At 44.8% G+C, this 20,626-nt stretch overlaps 1 protein-coding gene across 3 annotated transcripts in view; it reads left to right on the plus strand.

The window, feature by feature from the left end:
• Positions 1–18,968, plus strand: part of LOC131907358 (chromatin remodeling regulator CECR2) — a 111,311-nt gene extending 92,343 nt beyond the window's left edge. For 2 of the 3 annotated variants that reach the window (XM_059258501.1, XM_059258503.1), the window contains 11 exons: positions 2,527–2,680; positions 4,409–4,538; positions 6,046–6,083; positions 6,170–6,261; positions 7,161–7,287; positions 8,585–8,973; positions 10,270–10,395; positions 10,586–11,429; positions 14,214–15,630; positions 17,707–17,818; positions 18,607–18,968. In XM_059258501.1, the coding sequence (XP_059114484.1) occupies positions 2,527–2,680; positions 4,409–4,538; positions 6,046–6,083; positions 6,170–6,261; positions 7,161–7,287; positions 8,585–8,973; positions 10,270–10,395; positions 10,586–11,429; positions 14,214–15,630; positions 17,707–17,818; positions 18,607–18,612 (3,435 nt within the window). In that variant the 3' untranslated portion in view covers positions 18,613–18,968. The remainder of the gene's footprint in view (positions 1–2,526; positions 2,681–4,408; positions 4,539–6,045; positions 6,084–6,169; positions 6,262–7,160; positions 7,288–8,584; positions 8,974–10,269; positions 10,396–10,585; positions 11,430–14,213; positions 15,631–17,706; positions 17,819–18,606) is intronic. The other variant, XM_059258502.1, reaches the window with a different exon arrangement.
• Positions 18,969–20,626: the final 1,658 nt, after the last annotated feature.

Below are 20,626 nucleotides of genomic sequence, written 5' to 3' on the forward strand. Positions count from 1 at the left end.
CACTGTTCTGTGTAGCTTTGTGCCTTTCCTGGAACTCACTCTGTAGCCCAGGCTGGCCTCGAACTCAAAGAGATCCACCTGGCTCTGCCTCCCGAGTGCTGGGATTAAAGGCGTGCGCCACCATCATCCAGCTAGAGCCAATCTTTAGTGACTATTTCTCTCTTTTTTTATTAATAGAAATAATTTTTTTACATTTATTTATTGTGTTTGGGGTGGGGGTGTGCATGTGTCAGCACTGGTGGGAGATCAAAGGACAACTTGAGGGAGTCCATTTTCTCCCTAGCCCATCAGCTTACTTTCTTACACAATGCAGGATCGCCATCCCAGGGGTGGTACTGCTCACAATCAGCTCGTCCCTACTACATCAATTATTAATCAAGACAACGCTCCACAGACTTGCCTATAGGCCATGTGGTGGGGACAGCCCCTTAAGTAAGTAAGCTCCTCCCTTCCTAAATGACTGGCTTCAGTCACCTTAGCAGAAACCTAACTGGTACACTGACTGACAGTTATGTAGGAGGCGGTGACCAGGTTCATTACTCAGAGACTTCCCCCTGCCATCTCTCAGTAGGCAGATTGCCTGCTGTTATTTTTTAAAAGATTGTAGAGCACTTCGTTTATTCTGCTGAGGCTCTTTATCAGTAAATAACAGTGTCGTGTGGACTAGATTCCCACCTTGTGGACTCCTTTCATGGGGAAGGAAAATCCATTTTTTCATTTCATTTGGCTTTGGCTTTTTGAGGCCAGATCTTGTTGTGTAGCCCAAGTTGGCCTTGAAGTAAGGCTAAAAGAATTTAAGTTATGACAGTGGACTAGCAAGAGGGTTCATTGAGTAAAAGCGCTTGTCACCAAGCATAATGACCTGATTTCAATTCCTGGGACCCAGAAGGTGGAAGGAGAGAACCAGCTTCTGCAAATTTTCCTAACTTCCACATCCACACTATGGCACACACACAATAAATAAATAAGTAGCTAAATAATAAGACATCAAGCCAGGTGTGGTGACATGCTGTTAACCTAACCGTTGGGAGGTGGTAGCAGCAGGAGGACCAGGAGTTCTGGGCCAGCCTAGACTGTATGAGACTCAGTCTCAAACAAAATTAGTAAGACAGCCATTGAAAAGTCCACCCACTCCCTAGACAAAACGTTGTCCAAATTCTGAGTCAAGTGTGAATCTAAATCTTTTCAAGGGAGCCAGAGAGATGGCTCAGCAGTTAGAGCATTTCTGGTCTACTGTAAGATCCCAGTTCAGTTTCCAGAATCCATGTGGATAACTCCGGGAGATCCAATACTCTTTTCTGGTCTCTGAGGGGCAACCTTGGACACATGCATACACTCACATAGACAAAACACACAAAGTAAATGTAAATCTCTCTCTCTTTTTTTTTTTTAAAGATTTATTATGTATACAGTGTTCTGCCTGCATGTATGCCTGCAGGCCAGAAGAGGACACCAGATCTCATTATAGATGGTTGTGAGCCACCATGAGGTTGCTGAGAATTGGACTCAGGACCTCTGGAAGAGCAGCCAGTGCTCTTAACCACTGAGCCGTCTCTCTAGCCCCAGTAAATGTAAATCTTTAAACTGGTTTTAAGAACCACAAAAGAGGGCTGGAGAGATGGTTCAGCAGTTAAGAACACCGATTGGACACTGGTTCAATTCCTAGCACCCACATGTCAGCTCATAGCTGTCTCTAACTCCAAAATCTGACACCCTCACACAGTCATACATGCAGGCAAAACACTAATGCAAATGAAATAAAAGTAAATAGATTATTGATTTTAAAAAAACACACGAGAGGAAATGAAGAAAGAACTTAATCAAAAGCAGTTGAAGTGCTAATGTAACTACTGTAAATAACCATTTGCAGTCATCTTTGTTCCCACATAGAACTACTCGCGCGTTTTCTACAGTGTAAAACTTGAGAGAACTGGCTGTAGAAGGTTCTTATGTTCTCTCTCTGTTAAGTTAGCTGTTCAAACAAGTGTCACTTGCTGCAGTTTGTCATGAATATGCACACACACTCACACACTCTAGAGGGGCTGGAATGATGGTGGTAGATGTGCACCATTGTGCACATCATGTTTAGTTTTCTGAGAGTGTTGTTGATTTGGTTTTGGTTTTTGTTTTTCTTCAAGACAGGGTCCCTCTGTGTAGCCCTGGCTGTCCTAGAACTCAATTTATAGGCCAGGCTGGTCTTGAACTCACAGAGATCTGTCTGCCTCTGCCTCCTGAGTAAAAAGGGTCTTTTTGCCTCCTGAGAGGAAAGGGTCTTTAAACTGGGCTAGCCTCAAACTCATAATCCTCAGTGCTATGGTTCTCGTATGTACCTCCCATTATATTTTAATATTTGTGTATTTTTATACATTGATACACACATTTCACACATAATAAAAGAAGCCTATATTTGAGGTCTAAATCCTGTGACTACTAGTATCTGTTGAGTCCAGTAAACTAGCTCTTAACTCAGGGAAGAACTGCTCTGTGTGGTCTTCTGACCTCTGTGCACTTTTTGGCTCCTTACAGGAGACTCCCATGCTCACCAAGATAGAGAAACAGAAGCGCAAGGAGGAGGAGGAGGAGCGGCAACTCCTGCTGGCGGTGCAGAAGAAGGAGCAGGAGCAGATGCTGAAAGAGGAGAGGAAGCGGGAACTGGAGGAAAAGGTCAAGGCAGTGGAAGGTATGTAGAGGCTCCCGGCTGAGAGCAATCCACTTGGCAGTCAAGGCCAGATCATCCTTTATCTCAGCTGTTTTGGACTTTGTGTTTGATGTCTTGTAATTGTATTCTGTTATGTTTATTCATCTGAATTCAGTCTTGCTCCCTTTACATCCTGTCCAAAGCCACTTGTAGTTGTCCTTCTCAGTATGCTTTTGAGAACTTTGCTTTTTACGTAGATTTCTGCTGTGTCCTACACACTTTTATATATCATTTTAAACAGGTACTAAGACATTGGCAACCTCTTTCATAGGTGCTTAAGAAAGGTTTTTGTTTGGGTGTTTGGTTTTATTGTTTTTGACAGGGTTGCATGTAGCTCAGGCTGACATTGAACTCATTTTGAACAACTAAAGTTGCTAAAATTACAAAGTGCTAAAATTACAGATGGGCAGCACCACTCCCAGATTACGTGGTACTGTGTGCCCAGGACTTCTCTACATGCTAAGCAAGCAGTCTATCAACTGAAGTACATCTCTATCCCAGATTTTTCTTAAATATGGCATGTTGGAGTGTTGCCATTGGTCTTACTAGTGCCAGGTGGTTTGCTTAGACTCAGACTCCAGCCTTGGTAATATAGTAAGATTCTTCTTTTGTCAATAGATTTATTTGGTTTTTCGAGACAGGGTTTCCTCTGTGTAGCTTTGCGCCTTTCCTGGGACTCACTTGGTAGCCCAGGCTGGCCTCGAACTCACAGAGATCCACCTGGCTCTGCCTCCCAAGTGCTGGGATTAAAGGCATGCGCCACCGCCGCCACCACCACCACCACCACCACCCATATTTATTTGTTTGTTTGTTTTCCTTTTAATTTGTTTGAGACAGGGTCTCTCCGTAGCCATAGCTGGTATGGACATCATAATGTAGACCAGACTGGCCTTGGATTCACAGAGATCCACCTGCCTTTGCCTTTCAAGTGCTTGTCTATAGTTTTAAAAGCAAAGGATAACAACTTTAGTTGCCTTCTTAAATAGCAGTAGTATTTACCAGCTGAACCTGTTTTAATGTATACCAATGGTTTTCTCTCTGTTTGTCCTTCTCCCTTTCTCTCTCCCTCTCTTTAAGACTTTTTAAGATTACAGTACTTATGTTACAAGATATTTCTCTTTGTGTGTGTCTCTGTCTCTCTGTTTCTCCCTCCATTTCTCCCTCCCTCCTCCTCTGACATAGTCTCATTATGTGGCCCAGGTTAACTGAGAATTTGCAGCAGCCCTACTGCCTCAGCCTGCCATGCACTCTGATTATAGGTGTGAATAACCACACCCAGCTGAGACACTTCTTCAAAGTGACATTTTTTATGGACCCATTCTGTGCAAGGCATTGTTCTAGGTATATGGTAATGAACAAGTAGGTTATTCCTTTGTGGAAATTATAAATAAATATTGTATTGAGTGCTTAGAAGAAGAAAGTGGATTCGTGTGATCCTAGCACTTGGAAGAATCAGACAGGAGAATCAAGAGTTCAAGTCTTGTAGCAAGTTTGAGGCTAACCTGTTACATGAAACCCTGTCTCAAAAAAACAAAGCAAAAAGAGTTTAATGATTAAAGTGACATTTAACTGGAATTACCACAGATTCTGTCTGATGTGGCACTTAAATAAATGAGCTTGCCCTCTGTGTAACTAAGGTGGGCTCCCAGAAGACCCAGGGAGCAGCAAGTGCAAATGCTCACGTGGACTGTGTTTGTGTCTTGGGTGTAGATCGAGCTAAGAGGAGAAAGCTCAGGGAAGAGCGAGCGTGGTTGCTGGCTCAAGGCAAGGAGCTACCCCCAGAACTTTCCCATTTGGACGCAAATTCTCCTATGAGGGAAGAAAAGAAGACCAAGGACCTGTGAGTATTTAATTGCAGCTGGCCACACTAGTAAGCACTTCTCCCTGAAAGCCCTTGCTGCTGAGCTTGATGACCTGAGTTGGATCCCTGGGGCCCACCTGGTGGAGGGAGAAAACTGATCATTACACTTGTCCTTTGACCCCCACACATGGGCCATGATGCACACACACAATAAATAAGTGTAATTTTTTAAAAGCATTTCTCAAGATGGCTCTTTTAGATTTCTCTTGCTAGTCTTTTAGGGTCGCTGGAGTTTGATTCCCAGCACCCATGTGGCAACTCCTAAGGGCCTTTAGCTCCAGGGGTTCTGAAGCCTCTGGCCTCTGAGTGCACCTACACAGGTGTGACTGGTGATGCACACCTTTAGTCTCAGCTCTCGGGAGGCAGAGGTCAAGGACAGCCAGGGCCACACAGAGAAACCTTGTCTCAAAAACAAAACAAATAAAATACAATTCTTAGTTTTAGAAAAGTACTTCTCTCATTTATTTCTTGTAACAGGCCTATGTAGGAGGCAGTGGACTCACCATTTTAATGTTAAAAAAAACATAGTGCTGGGTGTGGTGGCGTACACTTTAATTTCAGCACTCAGGAGGCAGAGTTTCTGGCCAACCTGGCCTAGATAGGGTATTCCAGGACAGCTAGGGTTTGTCTCAAAAAATTGAAAAAGAAAATGAAACAGTTACTTCCAGTCAGGCATGGTAGCACATTTCTGTAGAAGCTGTGGCAGAATCTTGTAGCACGAATCTTAAATGGTCTTATTAATAAAAACAAACCTGGAACCAGGTATTGGGGTAAATGCTGGAAGATCAGAGAAGCAGAACAAGTCACAGCCACCTCACCTCATCAATTCCTCAGCTGATCCTGTTTCCTCAGACTAGAAGCCTCTCAGTCCTCATCCAGAATGAATCTCAGCTGAACTGTTGCTCAAAAGCCTAAAAGCTTAGCCAGGCTCTAGTTCCTGGTCCTCAGGCCTTAAATACCTTTCTGCTTCCTGCCATCACTTCCTGGGATTAAAGGCTCTTGTTACCACACCTGGCTGTTTCCAGTGTGGCCTTGAACTCACAGAGATCCAGGTAGATTTCTACCTCTGGAATGCTAGGATTAAAGGTGTGTGCCACCATTTTCTGGCCTCTGTATCTAGTGGCTGTTCTGTTCTCTGACCCCAGATAAGTTTATTAGGGTGCACAATATTTCGGGGAATACAATACCACCACAGAATCTGGAATTTGAGTCAGCCTGGACTATATAATGATACTCTGTCTTTATAAAAATAAGTAAATAAACACCCTGGTTAGTGATTACAAGTCATAATAGAGTTGTGAATCACCTAGGCCAACTCTTCCTCATTTTATAGATGGGTCTGATAGTCCTCCTTTCGCCCCCGTCACCGTTGCCGTCCTCGGGTTGTCCCAGTGCGTGGGTCAGGGTTGGGCTTGCCTCAAGGCATAGATACCACTCAGTCTGCTCGGTGGTCAGGCTAACTAATGTCTTGTCTTGTGCTTCACAGCTTTGAGCTGGATGACGATTTCACTGCCATGTATAAAGGTTAGTTACTGTTCTCAGCTGTTGTATTTCTGATGAACATCTTTTCATGGGAATGTGTCAGTTATGTTCTCTTCTTTGGCTTTCAGTTCTAGATGTGGTAAAGGCTCACAAGGATTCCTGGCCCTTCTTGGAACCTGTGGATGAATCTTATGCCCCCAACTATTACCAGATTATTAAGGTATCTTTGAAATTGTACTTAAGCATGTGTATCTTACTTGGGTTTTATATTAATCATTTTTCTACCATAGTGACCAAGTGCCTGTTTTGGCTCACAGTTCAAAGGGTAGAGTCCATGGTAGCAGGCAGCTCTGGTTTCAGTACTAGGAGCTTGTTCACATCTTGGTGGCCAACCAGAACTTAGGGCCTGAACTGGCACAGGGTATAACTCATAAGACCCAGCCCACAGTGGCCCACTCCCTCCAAGTAGACCCAACTCCAAAAGGTTCCACAGCCTCATAAAGCAGACCACTAGCTGGAAGACCAGCTATTCAAACTCAAGGGTCTGTGAAGTCAGTTCATATCCAAACTGTAACATTATTGGGTGTTTGTTTATTTTTCTCTTGCTTTTATGTCCTCTTTAAAATCAGGACTGCTGAATGGGAGGACACGAACACACACACAATTTTTAACTTCGTTAATTTTTTTAACTTAACTTTGTTAAGTTCGGTTTGGTTTTATTTTAAGACAGGGTACCATGTCTCCTCGGCTAGTCTGAAACTCGATATGTAGACCAGACTGGCCTCAAACTCAGAAAGATTGGCCTGCCTCTGCCTCCTGAGTGGTGGGATTAAAGGTGTGTGCCAGTACTCTCAGCTATATCAAGCTTTTGAGAAGTTAAAATGCCAGGATTCCTTTTTTTCCTAGAAACTGATTTAGGCATGGTGAGTAGCTTCTTGGTTTTGTCTTGTTTTGAGACAAGGCTTTGCTCTGTTTGTTACCAAGACTGGACTGGAACTCAGTATGTAACACAGACCATCCTCAAACTTGTGTCAGTTCTTCCTCCTGACTTGTAGTGCTGAGATTAAAGCCACTGTGTCCTGTATAGCGTGTTTTAATTAAAGTGATGTCCTATTGTAGATCCCCATGGATATTTCAAGCATGGAGAAGAAACTAAATGGAGGTTTATATTGTACCAAGGAGGAATTTGTAAATGACATGAAGACCATGTTCAGGAATTGTCGGAAATACAATGGGGACAGCAGTGGTAGGTGGACGTGTGTCTTCTGCACTGTTGTTACAGTGGGGTGACATGGAAATACAGTGGGGACAGCAGTGGTAGGTGGACGTGTGTCTTCTGCGCTGTTGTTACAGTGGGGTGAAATGCTCTCTAGATACGCACATCTTCCTTCTGACTTCACTCTTGTTTTCTGTTTTCAGATAGTCTCTGTAGCCCAAGCTTACCTTGGATTTTTTTTAAGTGTGCATGAGTGTTGTAATGTACACCACATGTGTGTCTGGTACCCACGGAGGTTAGAATAGGGTGCTGGATCCTCTAGAAATGGAGTTATGAATGGTTGTAATCCGCCATATGGGTGCTGGGAACCAAACCCAGGTCCTTTGTGAGAGTAACAAATGCTCTTAACCTCTGAGGCACCTCTCCACCTCTACCTTGAACTTTTGATTGCCAAGTGTTAGAATCTAAGGTGTGCCACCCTGCTGGGTTTATATTTTGCCTTAGGACTACAAACAGAATATATACTAAAGGCCATGGGATTTGTTGTTCCAGCTGTGTCAACAATGCCCCAGGAAATCCGGTCTAGCCTTCTGGATAAACAGTCTAGCAGAAGTCTGGTCTAGGTTGTCCTGGGCCTCTTTGCTACAGACAAGATTGAACTCAAGCTATTTGGTTTGCACAGGAGATGGAATCTAATGCTTCCTGAATGCTCAGCAAGCACTCTACCACTGAGTAGCATCCCTGGTCTTAAAGAATTTTGAAAAATGGCATCATAACTTTTTGTTTGTTTGTTTTTTTGTTTTGTTTTAAGACCATGTTTCTCCATGTAGCTTTAGTGCCTATCCTGGAACTCACTCTGTAGAGCAGGCTGGCCTGGAACGCAGAGATCCATCCGCCTGCCTCTGCCTCCCGAGTGCTGGGATTAAAGGCATGTGCCACCACTGCCTGGCCACATCATGTCTTTCTAATGATCCTGAAACTCAGGACTATTCATGTATCAACACAAATACTGTAGCCTAAAAAACAAAGCAGTTTCAATTATAATACTCAGTAGTTTGGGTAACTTAGCTTTAAAAGAATTAATTTTTTACTAGCTTGAGGTAATATACTCGAGTCACCTTTATGTCACAGACATTCAGCCTTGAGCAGAATACTTTAAAAGAAACCAAATCTTTATCTTGTGTCCGTAGTTCTACAGTGCAGTATTCTCCAGAGGTAAATTAAAATCAGGCTTTAGCACAGTAGCTTTCCTTATTACTGTCAATAATTGTCTTCCATGTCTAGTAAAATGTGTACCTGGATATCAGTCCTCATGTCTTCCTTCTAGAGTATACCAAGATGTCTGATAATTTAGAGCGCTGTTTTCATCGGGCCATGACAAAGCATTTTCCTGGTGAAGATGGAGACACAGATGAAGAATTTTGGATCAGAGAGGATGAAAAACGGGAAAAAAGGAGGAGTCGGGCTGGTCGAAGTAGTGGAAGCCATGTTTGGACGCGCTCTAGAGACTCAGAAGGGCCCAGCAGGAAGCAGCCACCAGTGGAGAATGGAGGAAAATCGCTGCCCCCTGCACGCCGAGCTGCCTCCTCAGGGGATGATCAGAGTAACAGTTCTATACAGCTCCCTCCAGAGGTGGGCACATCAAATGGCCAAGGCTTTTCCCGACCCCTGCACTGTAGCAGAGTGCCTAGCCAGGCACCCCCTCTAAACCAGATGGTAAGAAAAATCTCACCTCCTTTGGCATTGTCTCCAAGCCAGTCTATGTAGGAATCTGAGAGCTAGTAACTTGTATGGTCTTCAGATAACCCTAGAGCAGTGGTTCTCAACCTTCCTAATGCTGCAATCCTTTAATACAGTTCCTCATGTTGTGGTGACCCCCAGCCACAAAATTATTTTCATTGCTGCTTCATAACTGTAATTTTCCTTCTGTTAAAAGTCATAATGTAAATATCTGATAGACAAGATATCTGGTATGTGAGCCCTTGTGAAAGGGTTGTTCGACACCCTCTGGGTCGCAGCACACAAGTTGAGAACCGCTGCCATAGATGGGTTATTTTGGTTTTGATCTTGGAGACAGGGTCTCTTTTAGCAAAAGATGGCTTCAGACTTGGCTGTTGTAATAGAGGCTGAGGCTGGCCTTGGAACTACTGGTGGTCCTGTCTACCTCACAAATGAGATGGTTTTTCTCATACATACTCTATCTCCCATGGTCATTTAGACCCTCTTCTCTCTTAGTCCTTTGAGTCATGTATTCTCAAAGTGGGCAAAACTTAGGCCTGATGTTATGGTTCTTACAGTATTCCTGGCTGCTCTGGAAGGCTGAGTTTGAGACCAGCCTTGGGTCACATAGTGAAACCCCAGTCTCAAAAAGAAAAGCAGAAGACATAAAGCACAGAAGCTCAGTATATAGGCTACATATTATGTCTGAAACATTGAGATTTCTTTATAAGGAACTAGACCTGTAGCTCAGTTGGTAGAGTGCTTGCCTAGCATGGATGAGGTCTTGTGATTGATCCCCAGGACAGCATAATCATGGGTGTGGTGGTTGCAACCTGTACCGTGTGCACCAAGCTAGGGCTCTTACCCCATTAAACTTACTCACCCTCTTCTCTACTGCAAAGTCTGTCCCACTAGGTGAAGGGTCTTTCCAGCACTTAAGAGATGGAGACCGGAGGACCAGAAGTTCAAGGTTATCCTCTGCTATTTAGCGAGTTTGAGACCAGCCTGGCTTCATGAAACCCTGTCTCAAAAATGTATAAATAAATTACTATTCTAGGATGTGGTTGGACCCAAAATGCTTAAAATGGCTCTATTTGTGGTGGGGAAGGTAATTTTTTTTTTCTTTTTTTAAGATAAGAGAAACGCAGTCTTTTTCCTGGAAAGAGAAGCTGCTTTGAGATTAGGGCTATTCGTGGCGACAGGGTTGCATCAGTATGAGTCCTTAGGAAACCCCTGCTTTCCGTGATGACTCTCTTTCCTCATCCACCTTTCTGCTTTATTCACTGCCTCCAGAGGCCAGCAGCACCAGGGACATTTGGCTCTCTTCAAGGATCAGATCCCACCAACTTATATGGCTCCTCTCGAGTCCCAGAGGTGTCCTCAGGAGATTCCTTGCAGCACCCACCCTTTGCTATACAGGTAAGCAGTCTGCAAAAAAGACAGCTGGGAAAGTTTTGCAGGCATGATTGAGAGTCTCTCCTCACATTAAATGTAATTCAACCTCTTCTCTACTAAAAAAATCGGTTGCAATAGGTGAAGCGTCTTTCCAGTTCTTTCGTGTTCTGTGAGTGTGGTTATTAATGCTGCTTCTTACCTTTTTTATTGCCAGGCTCCAGTGGGAATAAGTAACCACCGAGGAACCCAGCTCAGTGCTCCTAAGGAAAAGATGTGCGGGGGTCTAACACACCTTTCCAGTATGGGATCTCAGCCCCCCTCCCTGCAGCTTGGGCAGATGAGTTGTCCCAGTCAAGATGGAAACATTTATCCACCAGCTCCTTTCCAGGCAGGATTTATTCCTTCTAGGCCTGGTGGGACTCCAGCCCGACCCCCAGACTTCCCTGAAAGCTCAGAAATTCCTCCCAGTCACATTTATCATTCATACAAGTACCTGAATCGAGTACACCCTGCTGTCTGGAATGGGAACCATGGTGCTACGAACTCAGGACGTTTGGGGCCAGATGAGAAGCCCCACCTGGGGCCAGGACCCTCTCACCACCCTCCTACCCTTGGTCATGTGATGGATGCCCGAGTGATGAGACCACCTATCCCACCAAACCAGTGGACTAAACAGTCAAGCTTTCTACCTCATGGAGTTCCTTCCTCGGGGTATATGCAACCAGCCTGTAAGTCTGCTGGACATCGGTTGCAGCCACCTCCAGCTCCAGCACCAAGTCCTCTGTTTGGAGGACCCTCCCAGGCCCTCCGGGGAGTGCAAGGAGGGGAATCCATGATGGACAGTCCTGAAATGATCGCCATGCAACAGCTGTCCTCCCGAGTCTGTCCCCCAGGTGTGCCTTACCACCCCCGCCAGCCCACTCCTCCCCAGTTACCTGGTCCCTTTCCACAGGCAGCTCATTCAGCATCAGTGTGTGTGTCAGTCCCCAAGCCTGCTTTGGACAACCCTGGGAGCACACAGGATGTCAGTGAGACACAAGAGCCTGAGAATGACCGAGGTAATCTACAATGTCTTTTCTCACCTGACTTCTGTGTATCAATTCATGAGTAATCTTTTCATACAGAATATGAAGATACATATGAAGTGATACCAAGCCCCTCCCATAAACTACTCAAATTTGAGATTATTGAAGCCCTTTAGGTCTAGAGGTATCAAGAGCATAGTTAATGATTATATAACCAAAAGGCACTTACATGTGAGACAGACACTCCTTAGGAACTTTTGTGAGACAGAATCTGACTCTGGCTGTCTTGGAACTCTGTAGGCTTGTAGGCTGGCTTCAAACTCACAGAGATCCCCCTGGCTCTGCCTCCCATTGTTGGAATCAAAGGTGTGCGCTACTATACCCAGCCTCTTTTTGGAACTTCTTTATTTAAGCCATTTAATTAGAACATGCCTTTGCACAAGCTATTACCAGTTGTTTGTTTTTAATTGGGGGGGGCTCTTATAGGGAGGTAGTTTTCTCCTACTGTGAGTCCATGGCCGCACTCACGTCCTCAGGCTTGGCAGAGGTGGACGAGCCATCCTGGTTGCCCTAGTCTGATCTCTTGCTGGACTTCAAACTCCTGGGATCACAGGCCTGTACCACCACAGGCCCAGTAGTCTCTGTGTCTCTCTGTGTGAGGTGTTTTGTTTGGAGTTTAAGGATAATTTTATAGTTTAAAAGGAAACCCACAGAGCAGCCTGGCTTTAAAACCTTAGCTGCTGCCCAAGCGAGGAGAATGGAGGAGAGAAGGAAAACCCTATGTCATTTAAGTTGGCATGGAAATCAGACACATGGCAACAATCAGTAGTTCAGCAGGGAGGGAAGCTTTAGAGAAAGAGTAAGGAACCCCTAAATATTGGGGAGAGAGGGGCATTAAGAAAAGCTTGCTTAGAAAAGAGAAGAGCTGGATGGACACACACACGCGCGCCATATACACCATTAATCCCAACACTCAAGAGGCAGAGGCAGGTGGATCCCTGTGAGTTCCAGGACAGTTAGGGTCGGCTGATACACAGAGAAACTTTGTCCTTTTTTTTTTTTTCTTTTTTTGTTTTTTGAGTCAGGGTTTCTCTATGTAGCTTTGTGCTTTTCCTGGAACTCGCTCTGTAGACCAGGCTGGCCTCAAACTCACAAAGATCTGCCTGCCTCTGCCTCCTGAGTGCTGAGATTAAAGGCGTGCGCCACCACTGCCTGGCGAAACCCTGTCTTTTTGTTTGTTTGGTTTGGGTGTTTGTTTATTCAAGGCAGGGTTTCTCTGTGTAGCTTTGGAGCCTGTTCTGGAACTGGATCTGTAGACCACACTGGTCTTAAACTCACAGAAATCTGCCTACCTCTGCCTCCTGAGTGCTGGGATTAAAGGCTTGTGCCACCACCTCCCGGCTGAGAAACCCTGTCTTTAAAAAGAAGAAGAAAGGGGGCTGGAGAGATGGCTCAGGGGTTAAGAGCACTGGATGTTCTTCCAGAGGTCCTTCCAAAGGTCCCAGCAACCACATGGTGGCTCATAACCATCTGTAATGAGATCTGGTGCCCTCTTCTGGCCTGCAAGGACACATGCGGACAGAACACTGTATAATAAATAAATAAATCTTTTTTAAAAAGCATTAAATTCTCTTGGGGCTGGAGAGATGGCTCAGTGGTTAAGAGCACTGGCTGTTCTTTCAGAGGTCCTGAGTTCAATTCCCAGCAACCACATGGTGGCTCACAACCATCTGCAATGAGATCTGGCGCCCTTTTCTAGCCTGCAGGCATACATGCAGACAGAACCCTGCACACATAATAAATAAATAAACTTTTTAAAAAAGAGAGAGAAGAAAAAGTTAAACTTTTCTGAATAATTTCTGAATAATTCAGAAAATCTAGCAGACTGGCAGCCCTGCATGGCTGTTGTCCTTAAGCCTCTGCCCACTATTTGTTTACAGTTGCTGTTGAGAAAGTGTTAGAGCTGGGTTTGAGCCTGTACAGGGAGAGCAACAGCGTGTTCTTTGTGTAGTTTATGTGTAAGTTGGGAGCCTTTGTCACTCTATGTGCTCCGTGTATGTACAGGAGCCTATAGAGGCCAAAAGAGGGCATCAGATTACTTGGCGCAGAAGTTAACAGGTTGCCGTCTGGGTACTAGGAACTGAATCCAGATCCTCTGCAAAGGCAGTAAGCCCTCTTACCCTGAACCATCTTTCCAGCCTCAGCATTGTGTCCTTAATTGCTGACCCTCATTATGAAATGTTTTCCATGTCTATTTCCGTCTGTCTCGAATAGATAACAATGAAGAACAGTGAATTCTAGTGAAGGTTGAAGCAGTTTCTCAGTAGTAACGCTGTTTAAAGGCCAGAAAGATAAAACTTTAGAAGAGAAAAGAATCTTTTCTTGCTTGCTTGTATGTCCAGTATATAATTACATGATTCTGTTTAATACTTGGCTGGGGAATGGAGTCACTTGAACTTCTATGGAAGGTGATAAAAATTCTATGTGAAGTTGATACTAGCTCTGTAACTCAGACTTAAATCTCTTGGCATCTTTCTAGTCTGAGTGTTGACAACACAGGAGAAGCCAAGACATATGCATTGTTTGGTAGCTTAGCTGTGCTGTGTTCTGCCCACAAAAGGAGGTGTGCAGACTCCCCAATACCATGACAACTTTCAGAGACTCGCTGTATCACAATCTCTAGCTGAGGTTGAAATTGCTGCATGTCATCTCAGCCTTGACCCTGCTCATGTGCTTGTCATGTTTTTTCCATTACTCTATCCATTGATGTTGTCATTTCAACAACTGATACACTGTTTTGTTCTTCTCCCTTCCCAGCAGAGCCTTTGCCTAGGCTTGAAGAGAAAACAGCAAGTGTTTGTGCTTCAGAGGGGGTGTACCTCAAACAGCTACCTCACCAGACACCTCCCCTGCAAGCCAACTGTACCAGGCAAAGTTCACCACAAGAGAGGGAGACAGAGGGCTCGGAACTCAAAAGTGATGCTCCAGAAACTGCAGACGCTTACAAAGCATCGAAGAGCAAGAACTCCTGGCCTTTGGACCGTAGCTACACCAGCCCAGCTGTGCAGGGTGGTTTGAGAGACCTCTCTATGGTGGCAGACAGAGGGACTCTACCTGAAAATGGGCTTGTTGATGAAACATCTCCTTGTAGGTCAGAAGGGAAGGGCCTTGGTGGCAGTGGTTCAGAAAAGCCACTCTGCCCCAGGGGTAAAACATTGCAGGAAACCATGTCAGGTACAGGACAGAATGCGACTACACCTCCTTCCGCAGACCCCAATTTGATGACAGGCACTATAAATCAGTTTTCTCCCTTGTACATGCCTGGCCTAGAATACTCTAATTCAGCTACACATTACCATATGAATCCAGGTCTGCAAGGCTTGGGCCCTATGATGGGAGGAAAGTCCCCAGGATCACATCCTCAGCCCTTCTCTCCCAGGGGCTTCCAGCCTAACAGTCCCCATCCTGGACTCTTTCCCCAATACCGCCCCCAGCAGGGAATGAGGTATGCCTACCAGGCATCGTCTCAGCCCTCATACCACCCCTATCAGCGGACTTCTTATTACACATGTCCACAGGGCTTTTCTGATTGGCAGAGATCTCTCCCTTCACAGAGAAGCCCAAGTGAAGCCCCAGGGAGTCACCCCCCACGCCCTCTCTTCTCAGATAAGAATGCCTTGTCTAGTCTGCAAGGCTGTGAGACACTTAATGCTGCCTTAACTTCTCCAACTCAAATGGATGCAGTGGCTGCTAAAGTTGTCCCATCTGATGGACAGAATCCTGGTCCAGAGGAAGAAAAGCTGGATGAATCTGTGGAGAGGCCAGAGAGTCCCAAAGAATTTCTAGATCTGGACAACCATAATGCAGCTACCAAGCGGCAGAGCTCACTATCTACGAATGACTATCTTTATGGAACTCCACCTCCACCTCTGAGTTCAGGAATGACTTTTGGCTCACCCGCTTTCCCACCCCACAGTGTGATGCTGCAGACAGGGTCTCCTTATACCCCTCAGCGTCCAGCCAGTCACTTTCAACCCAGGGCATACCCATCTCCTGTAGCTGCGCATCCACCTCCCCATCCGGTGGTCACCCAGCCGAATGGCCTCTCTCCAGAGGGCCCCCTCTACCGCTGTCAGGAAGAGGGCATAGGTCACTTTCAGGCTGCAGTGATGGAGCAGGCTGGCACTGGAAGCGGAATAAGAGGCCCTTTCCAAGAAGTGCACAGACCATCAGGGTAAGGTTGCTTTATGTTTCTCTGAGAAAAGTAACAGTGGCTTTAAGAATTAAGATAATTGTCCAAGACCAAGAAACAGATGTGAATTACGACTTAATGGAGATTAGATCATAATTTTGTCTTTACCGTTTTCTTCCCCTGGTGAAGATGAGTCAGCATTTGCACTGGTTTTGTTTGTGGTGGTAGATAACTAACTCCAGACATTCCCTGTGAATTAGTATTTAAATTATTAGATTGTATTGTTTGTTATTTTTAAAAATATAAAAGCTTTCGGGGGGGCGGTGTTTTTGAAACAAGGGCTCACAGTGTAGCCCATGCGAGCCTCAAACTCTCAGGAACCATCCTGCTTCGGCCTCCTAAGAACTGGGATTACAGGTGTGTGCCATCATGCCTGGCCTGTCAGGAAAGGTGTTGATATTGCACACTTAATAACTACAGTTTGATGGCGTTAGAGATTTAGCTCAGTGGTAGAGTGCTTGCCTAGCAAGCACAAAGCCCTGGGTTCGGTCCTCAGCTCCGGAAAATAAAATAAAATAATTACAGTTTGAAAGCTGTGGGCAGAGTGGTCAGCATTGCTGCCTAGTTGACCTGACATTGACCAGGGTAAAGAGGATCTGCCTTAAGCCTGAATATGTGTGGTTAAAGTCGCTTCTTACCGCATCCCTCCTCCCTATTGTTGAGTTTAAAAAAGTGAAACAAGTCAAATGATGGTCTCATGAGACTTTGTCAACAAATGGATTGGTGGTGGTGCCTTTCTCTCTTTCTTTCCTCTAGTTAGTTAGTTAGTTAGTTAGTTAGTTAGTTGTTAGTTATTTTGGGGGTTTTTTTGAGACAGGGTTTCTCTGTAGCGTTGGAGCCAGTCCTGAACTCTAAGAAACCTGTACAGAGCTGGGTGGCGGTGGCAGCAGTGGTGGCACACACCTTTAATCCCAGCACTCAGGAGGTAGAGGCAGGCAGATCGCTGTGAATTTGAGGACAGCCTGGTCTTCAAAGCAAGTTCAGGACAGGTTCCAAAGCTACACAGAGAAACCTTGTCTAATACCATTCCGTTTAAAAGCTGGTGTGACCCTGCCACTGCCATCCCATCTTAACATCAAAAGCTCTCCTCATTTTTTATTCTTGTGATTGTTTTTGTGTGCTTGGTTGAGACAGGATTTTGCTTAGTAGCCTGGTCTGGCCTGAAACTCAGTCTTCTTGTCTCAGCCTCTCCGGTGCTGGGATTTACAGGTGTGTGCCACAGTCACTCACTCTCACATTTCACATTTTGCCTACTAGTTGGTGGGCGGGCATTATAGTTGTTGTTTTGTTTGTTTTTATGTTGAGGGGTCTTTGGTTTTTTTCAGACAGCATCCCTCTCTATGTAGCTCTGGCTGTCTGGAACTCTCAGTGTAGACCATAGTGGCCTCTGAATTCACAAAGGTCCAATTGCTTCTGCCTCCCAGAAGCTGAGAATAAAGGAGTGTGCCACCACCCCAGCTTGTTTTTGTTTTTGAGGCAGAGTCTTAGTGTATAACTGTGGCCTTAGAACTCCAAGATCCACCAGTTGCTGCCTCCCAGTGCACCAGCACTCTGCCTACTGATTCTGTACATCTCTGAGTAACTGCTTGTGTTTTGATGTTTTTCTTTGCCTTTTCCTTAATCCACCGGAGCTTACATTGTAGCCATAAATACCTTAGCATGTATCACCTGAGCCCTGCAGCACAGTCTCAAAGTGGAAGTACCACACCAAGGGAGAAGCATGGTGGTCACTTACACATCACTATCCAGTCGAGGCTCAGTCTTTATTTCATTTAGTTATGTTTAATCTCTGTACAAATCTTTAATATCTTTGTCTTGTTCTCCAAAGAGTGTTCCCAATGTTGGATTTGGTTCATTGGCCTCTGTATTTAGGCTGTAGTGTACTTGGCTTGGGTACTTGCTGCATCACCCCAGGAAGCATGTTATTCCATTCTGTCCCAGTATTGATGATTCCAAATTTACCAGCTGGCTAATTACAGCAGTGTCTTTGTGGCTCAAGTATCTGTTCTCCTAGTTGGTCCTCATTAACACTTAACTGTTCCTTTCTTCTCTCTGTAGAATGCACATGCATCCAATCCAGTCACAGTCCTTATTCCCAAAGACCCCGGCACCTGCAGCATCACCGGAACAGTTGCCACCACATAAGCCCCCAACACTTCCTCTGGATCAGGTAAGAAGTACTAAAAACTAGAGCATTTCCTAGCTCTTGCAGGTGTAAGGAATAAATGCAGAATGGGTAACTTGAGCCCCAGGGTACTTCAGATTTCAGGTTTCTAGATGTTGGGATATTTGCATAGACTTTACTATGAAGCCCAAAATGCTGCAGAATGTGACTTTTCTTTTATTGTTATATCTAAGCTTAAAAAGTTGTTATTTCAGTGGTGTGTGGTGGCCCATGCCTTTAAACCCAGCACTTGAGAGGCAGGGGCAGACAGATCTTTGAGTTTGAGGCCAGCCTGGTCTCCAGAGCGAGTTATAGATAGTTATGAGCTTCAACCTGTACCTGACCTCATTATTCTGAGAATAGGGGTTATTGTTTGGTTTTATTAGGGACTGAATAGTTTTATGTTCATGGGTTTTTATGATGCTGGAGAGTTCAGCCCAGGGGATCATGAATCCTAGCTGAGTGCTCTGATTATCCCTGAGTTACACATTGCGGGGGAAGAGGAAGGTTTTTGGTTGGTAGTTTTTGTGGCAAATTCACTTACATGCCCTTAAACTTCTGGTTGTCTTGCCTATACCTCCCAAGTGCTAGGTTTACAAATGCACAACTACGCTGAGTATTTTTAATTTATCCTCTCTCCCCTCCCGCAAGCACCCAGGCCCTGGTCCACATAGGAGGTCAAGGACTCAGGCTAGCTTCTGGGGGTCAACTAGCAGTATAGGCAAGCCTGTGTATTTTTTTACAATCTCAGTCATTGCTAGCCAATTGATGTAATTTAATATTGTTACTTTCAGAGCTAGTCCACGGAGGAAATAACCCCCAAGGAAATGGACAGCTGCACATGAAGACGTACAGGCCTTGGAGGATTTGGAGGAGTGACTGCTGTGCACCTCTGCTCTGCCATCCTGTTCCAGCTCTTCTATGAAGCCTAGCATCCTCTGAGCTTGAACTCCTGGCCTGTAGATGCACTCTAGATGGCTGACACAGGCCCGCGGCTGGGATCACCTGCACAGCTGACACTTAGCAAGAGCAAGTGGACCTGGAGTTCTTGGTGGCTTCTCCAAATCTCAAGACTCTTGTTCAGGGAAAAATCACTTTAACCTTGGGTGGAGGGTACATGTAAGGATGGAGTGGTGCTTTTAAACTTTCATGAGCAGCTAATCTCAGGTATATATTTGGGGAAGGGACTACTTGTAGTATTAATGTTTTTGCAGCTGGGTCCAGTTTACAGAATTTTCATGTTGCCTTTTTTTTTTTTTTTTTTTTTTTTTTTTTTTTTTTTTTTTTTTGTGAATGTATTGTATATAGAGTGGGACAGTCAGCAGGTGGGCACATGGAGGAGCTGGGAGTCCTTCCCAGCTATGGCTGGCACACAGTACTGGAGTAGTCTCTGTCTATGTATAGTAAGGTCACACTGAATGCTTGTGGAGCTTGGAAAAGAGTCCTGAAAGGTCTCAGCTTGTGTATGTCACTAATGTGTTTTCCAGCCAGCCTCGGAGACGACTCACTGCATCTGTCCTTCTCAGCGTTCATTCTCAGTTTGGTGGCAGGTGCTGTCTTGTGGCCTACTGGGTGTTTCAGCCAGAGGACAGGCTGCTCTCACTCTGGTGGCCCAAGTTCTGGATTCGGGAAAGCACGTCCCTTCCTGATTTTCCACCAACTCTACCAGACAGTTGTAAACCAGGAGTTTGGGCTCTCTAGAGTGTTTTACTTATTAGAAGATAAAGTGGCTTCTTCATGGGCCTGTTAGGCCTGTCTAGAAGGCCTCAACAACGCTTTCTAGCACACATCTGTGTTCTGTGAAAGTGACTACTCAGGTTTGTTATATATGTTAGTCTCAATAAAGAAATTGCACAGGTTTGAAGAAGGAAAATATATCCTATAGATTTACATTTGAATTTAGGACTATTTCAGTATGTATAGTTTTTATCAGTTTAGAGAATCATAGTAGACTCAAGTCATATTGATTTAAAGTAGTCAAGGGCTAGTTCTTGGAAATTATTTGTTGTGTCTGTGTTAGGAAACAATTTTACAGTATTAAATTACATTATTATGGATTTAGAAGTGAATTACACTGGATTCTCCCTGCTTTAGCCCTCTGTATTTTATTTTAGCTGAGATATCACCAAAGTTAGGACCTATGTTCAAATTTTTTAATATCCCACACAGAATAAACCAAGGGAACTGCCCTGGCCCTGGAGTTGCAAATCTCTGTAAAAGAATATAATCTTACAGTATGCTTTGGGGTAGTAGAGATCTCCATAAAATACCAATCTAATCTAGATTCTTAGAAGTTTAGGTGTGGGAGGGGTCAATGGGAGATTTCCCTCCAGTCCCAGCATCCTCAGTAATTGCAGAATAGTCTTCCAAATGTGTGAGGCGGGAAGGGAAAGAAATTGGAAACATCCACATTGTAGAGATAATTGGAACATAGACAACCTGCTCACAAATGATGGAAATGACAGCTTACTAACCTGCTGGTGGTGCTGACCCATGCAGTGTCTCCCAAGTATGGCACATACAGGCAATTTTCTTTCCAACAAACTTGTTTTAATTGGTGTTTCCAAATCAACTGAATCAGAAGCCTAACACCCACATGGTCCAGCTTAGAAGAGTAATGGAGTCTGATCTGTTAGGTGGCTCTTGGCTGCTGTTGAGCTAATAAAAGCCAGCCTAGTCTTAGGACTGCCGTTCTGTGTCTGCCACTGGTAGCACAGGCCTGTCACTTCTCAGAAGGGATGCCACAGCCATCAGGCCTCCGGTCACTAAGCTGGGTGCACTCTGCTTCCACCTTACCCTCTGTTCCTGGGTCTA

This window comes from Peromyscus eremicus, chromosome 3 (genome assembly GCF_949786415.1).
Source record: "Peromyscus eremicus chromosome 3, PerEre_H2_v1, whole genome shotgun sequence".
NCBI lineage: Eukaryota > Metazoa > Chordata > Mammalia > Rodentia > Cricetidae > Peromyscus > Peromyscus eremicus.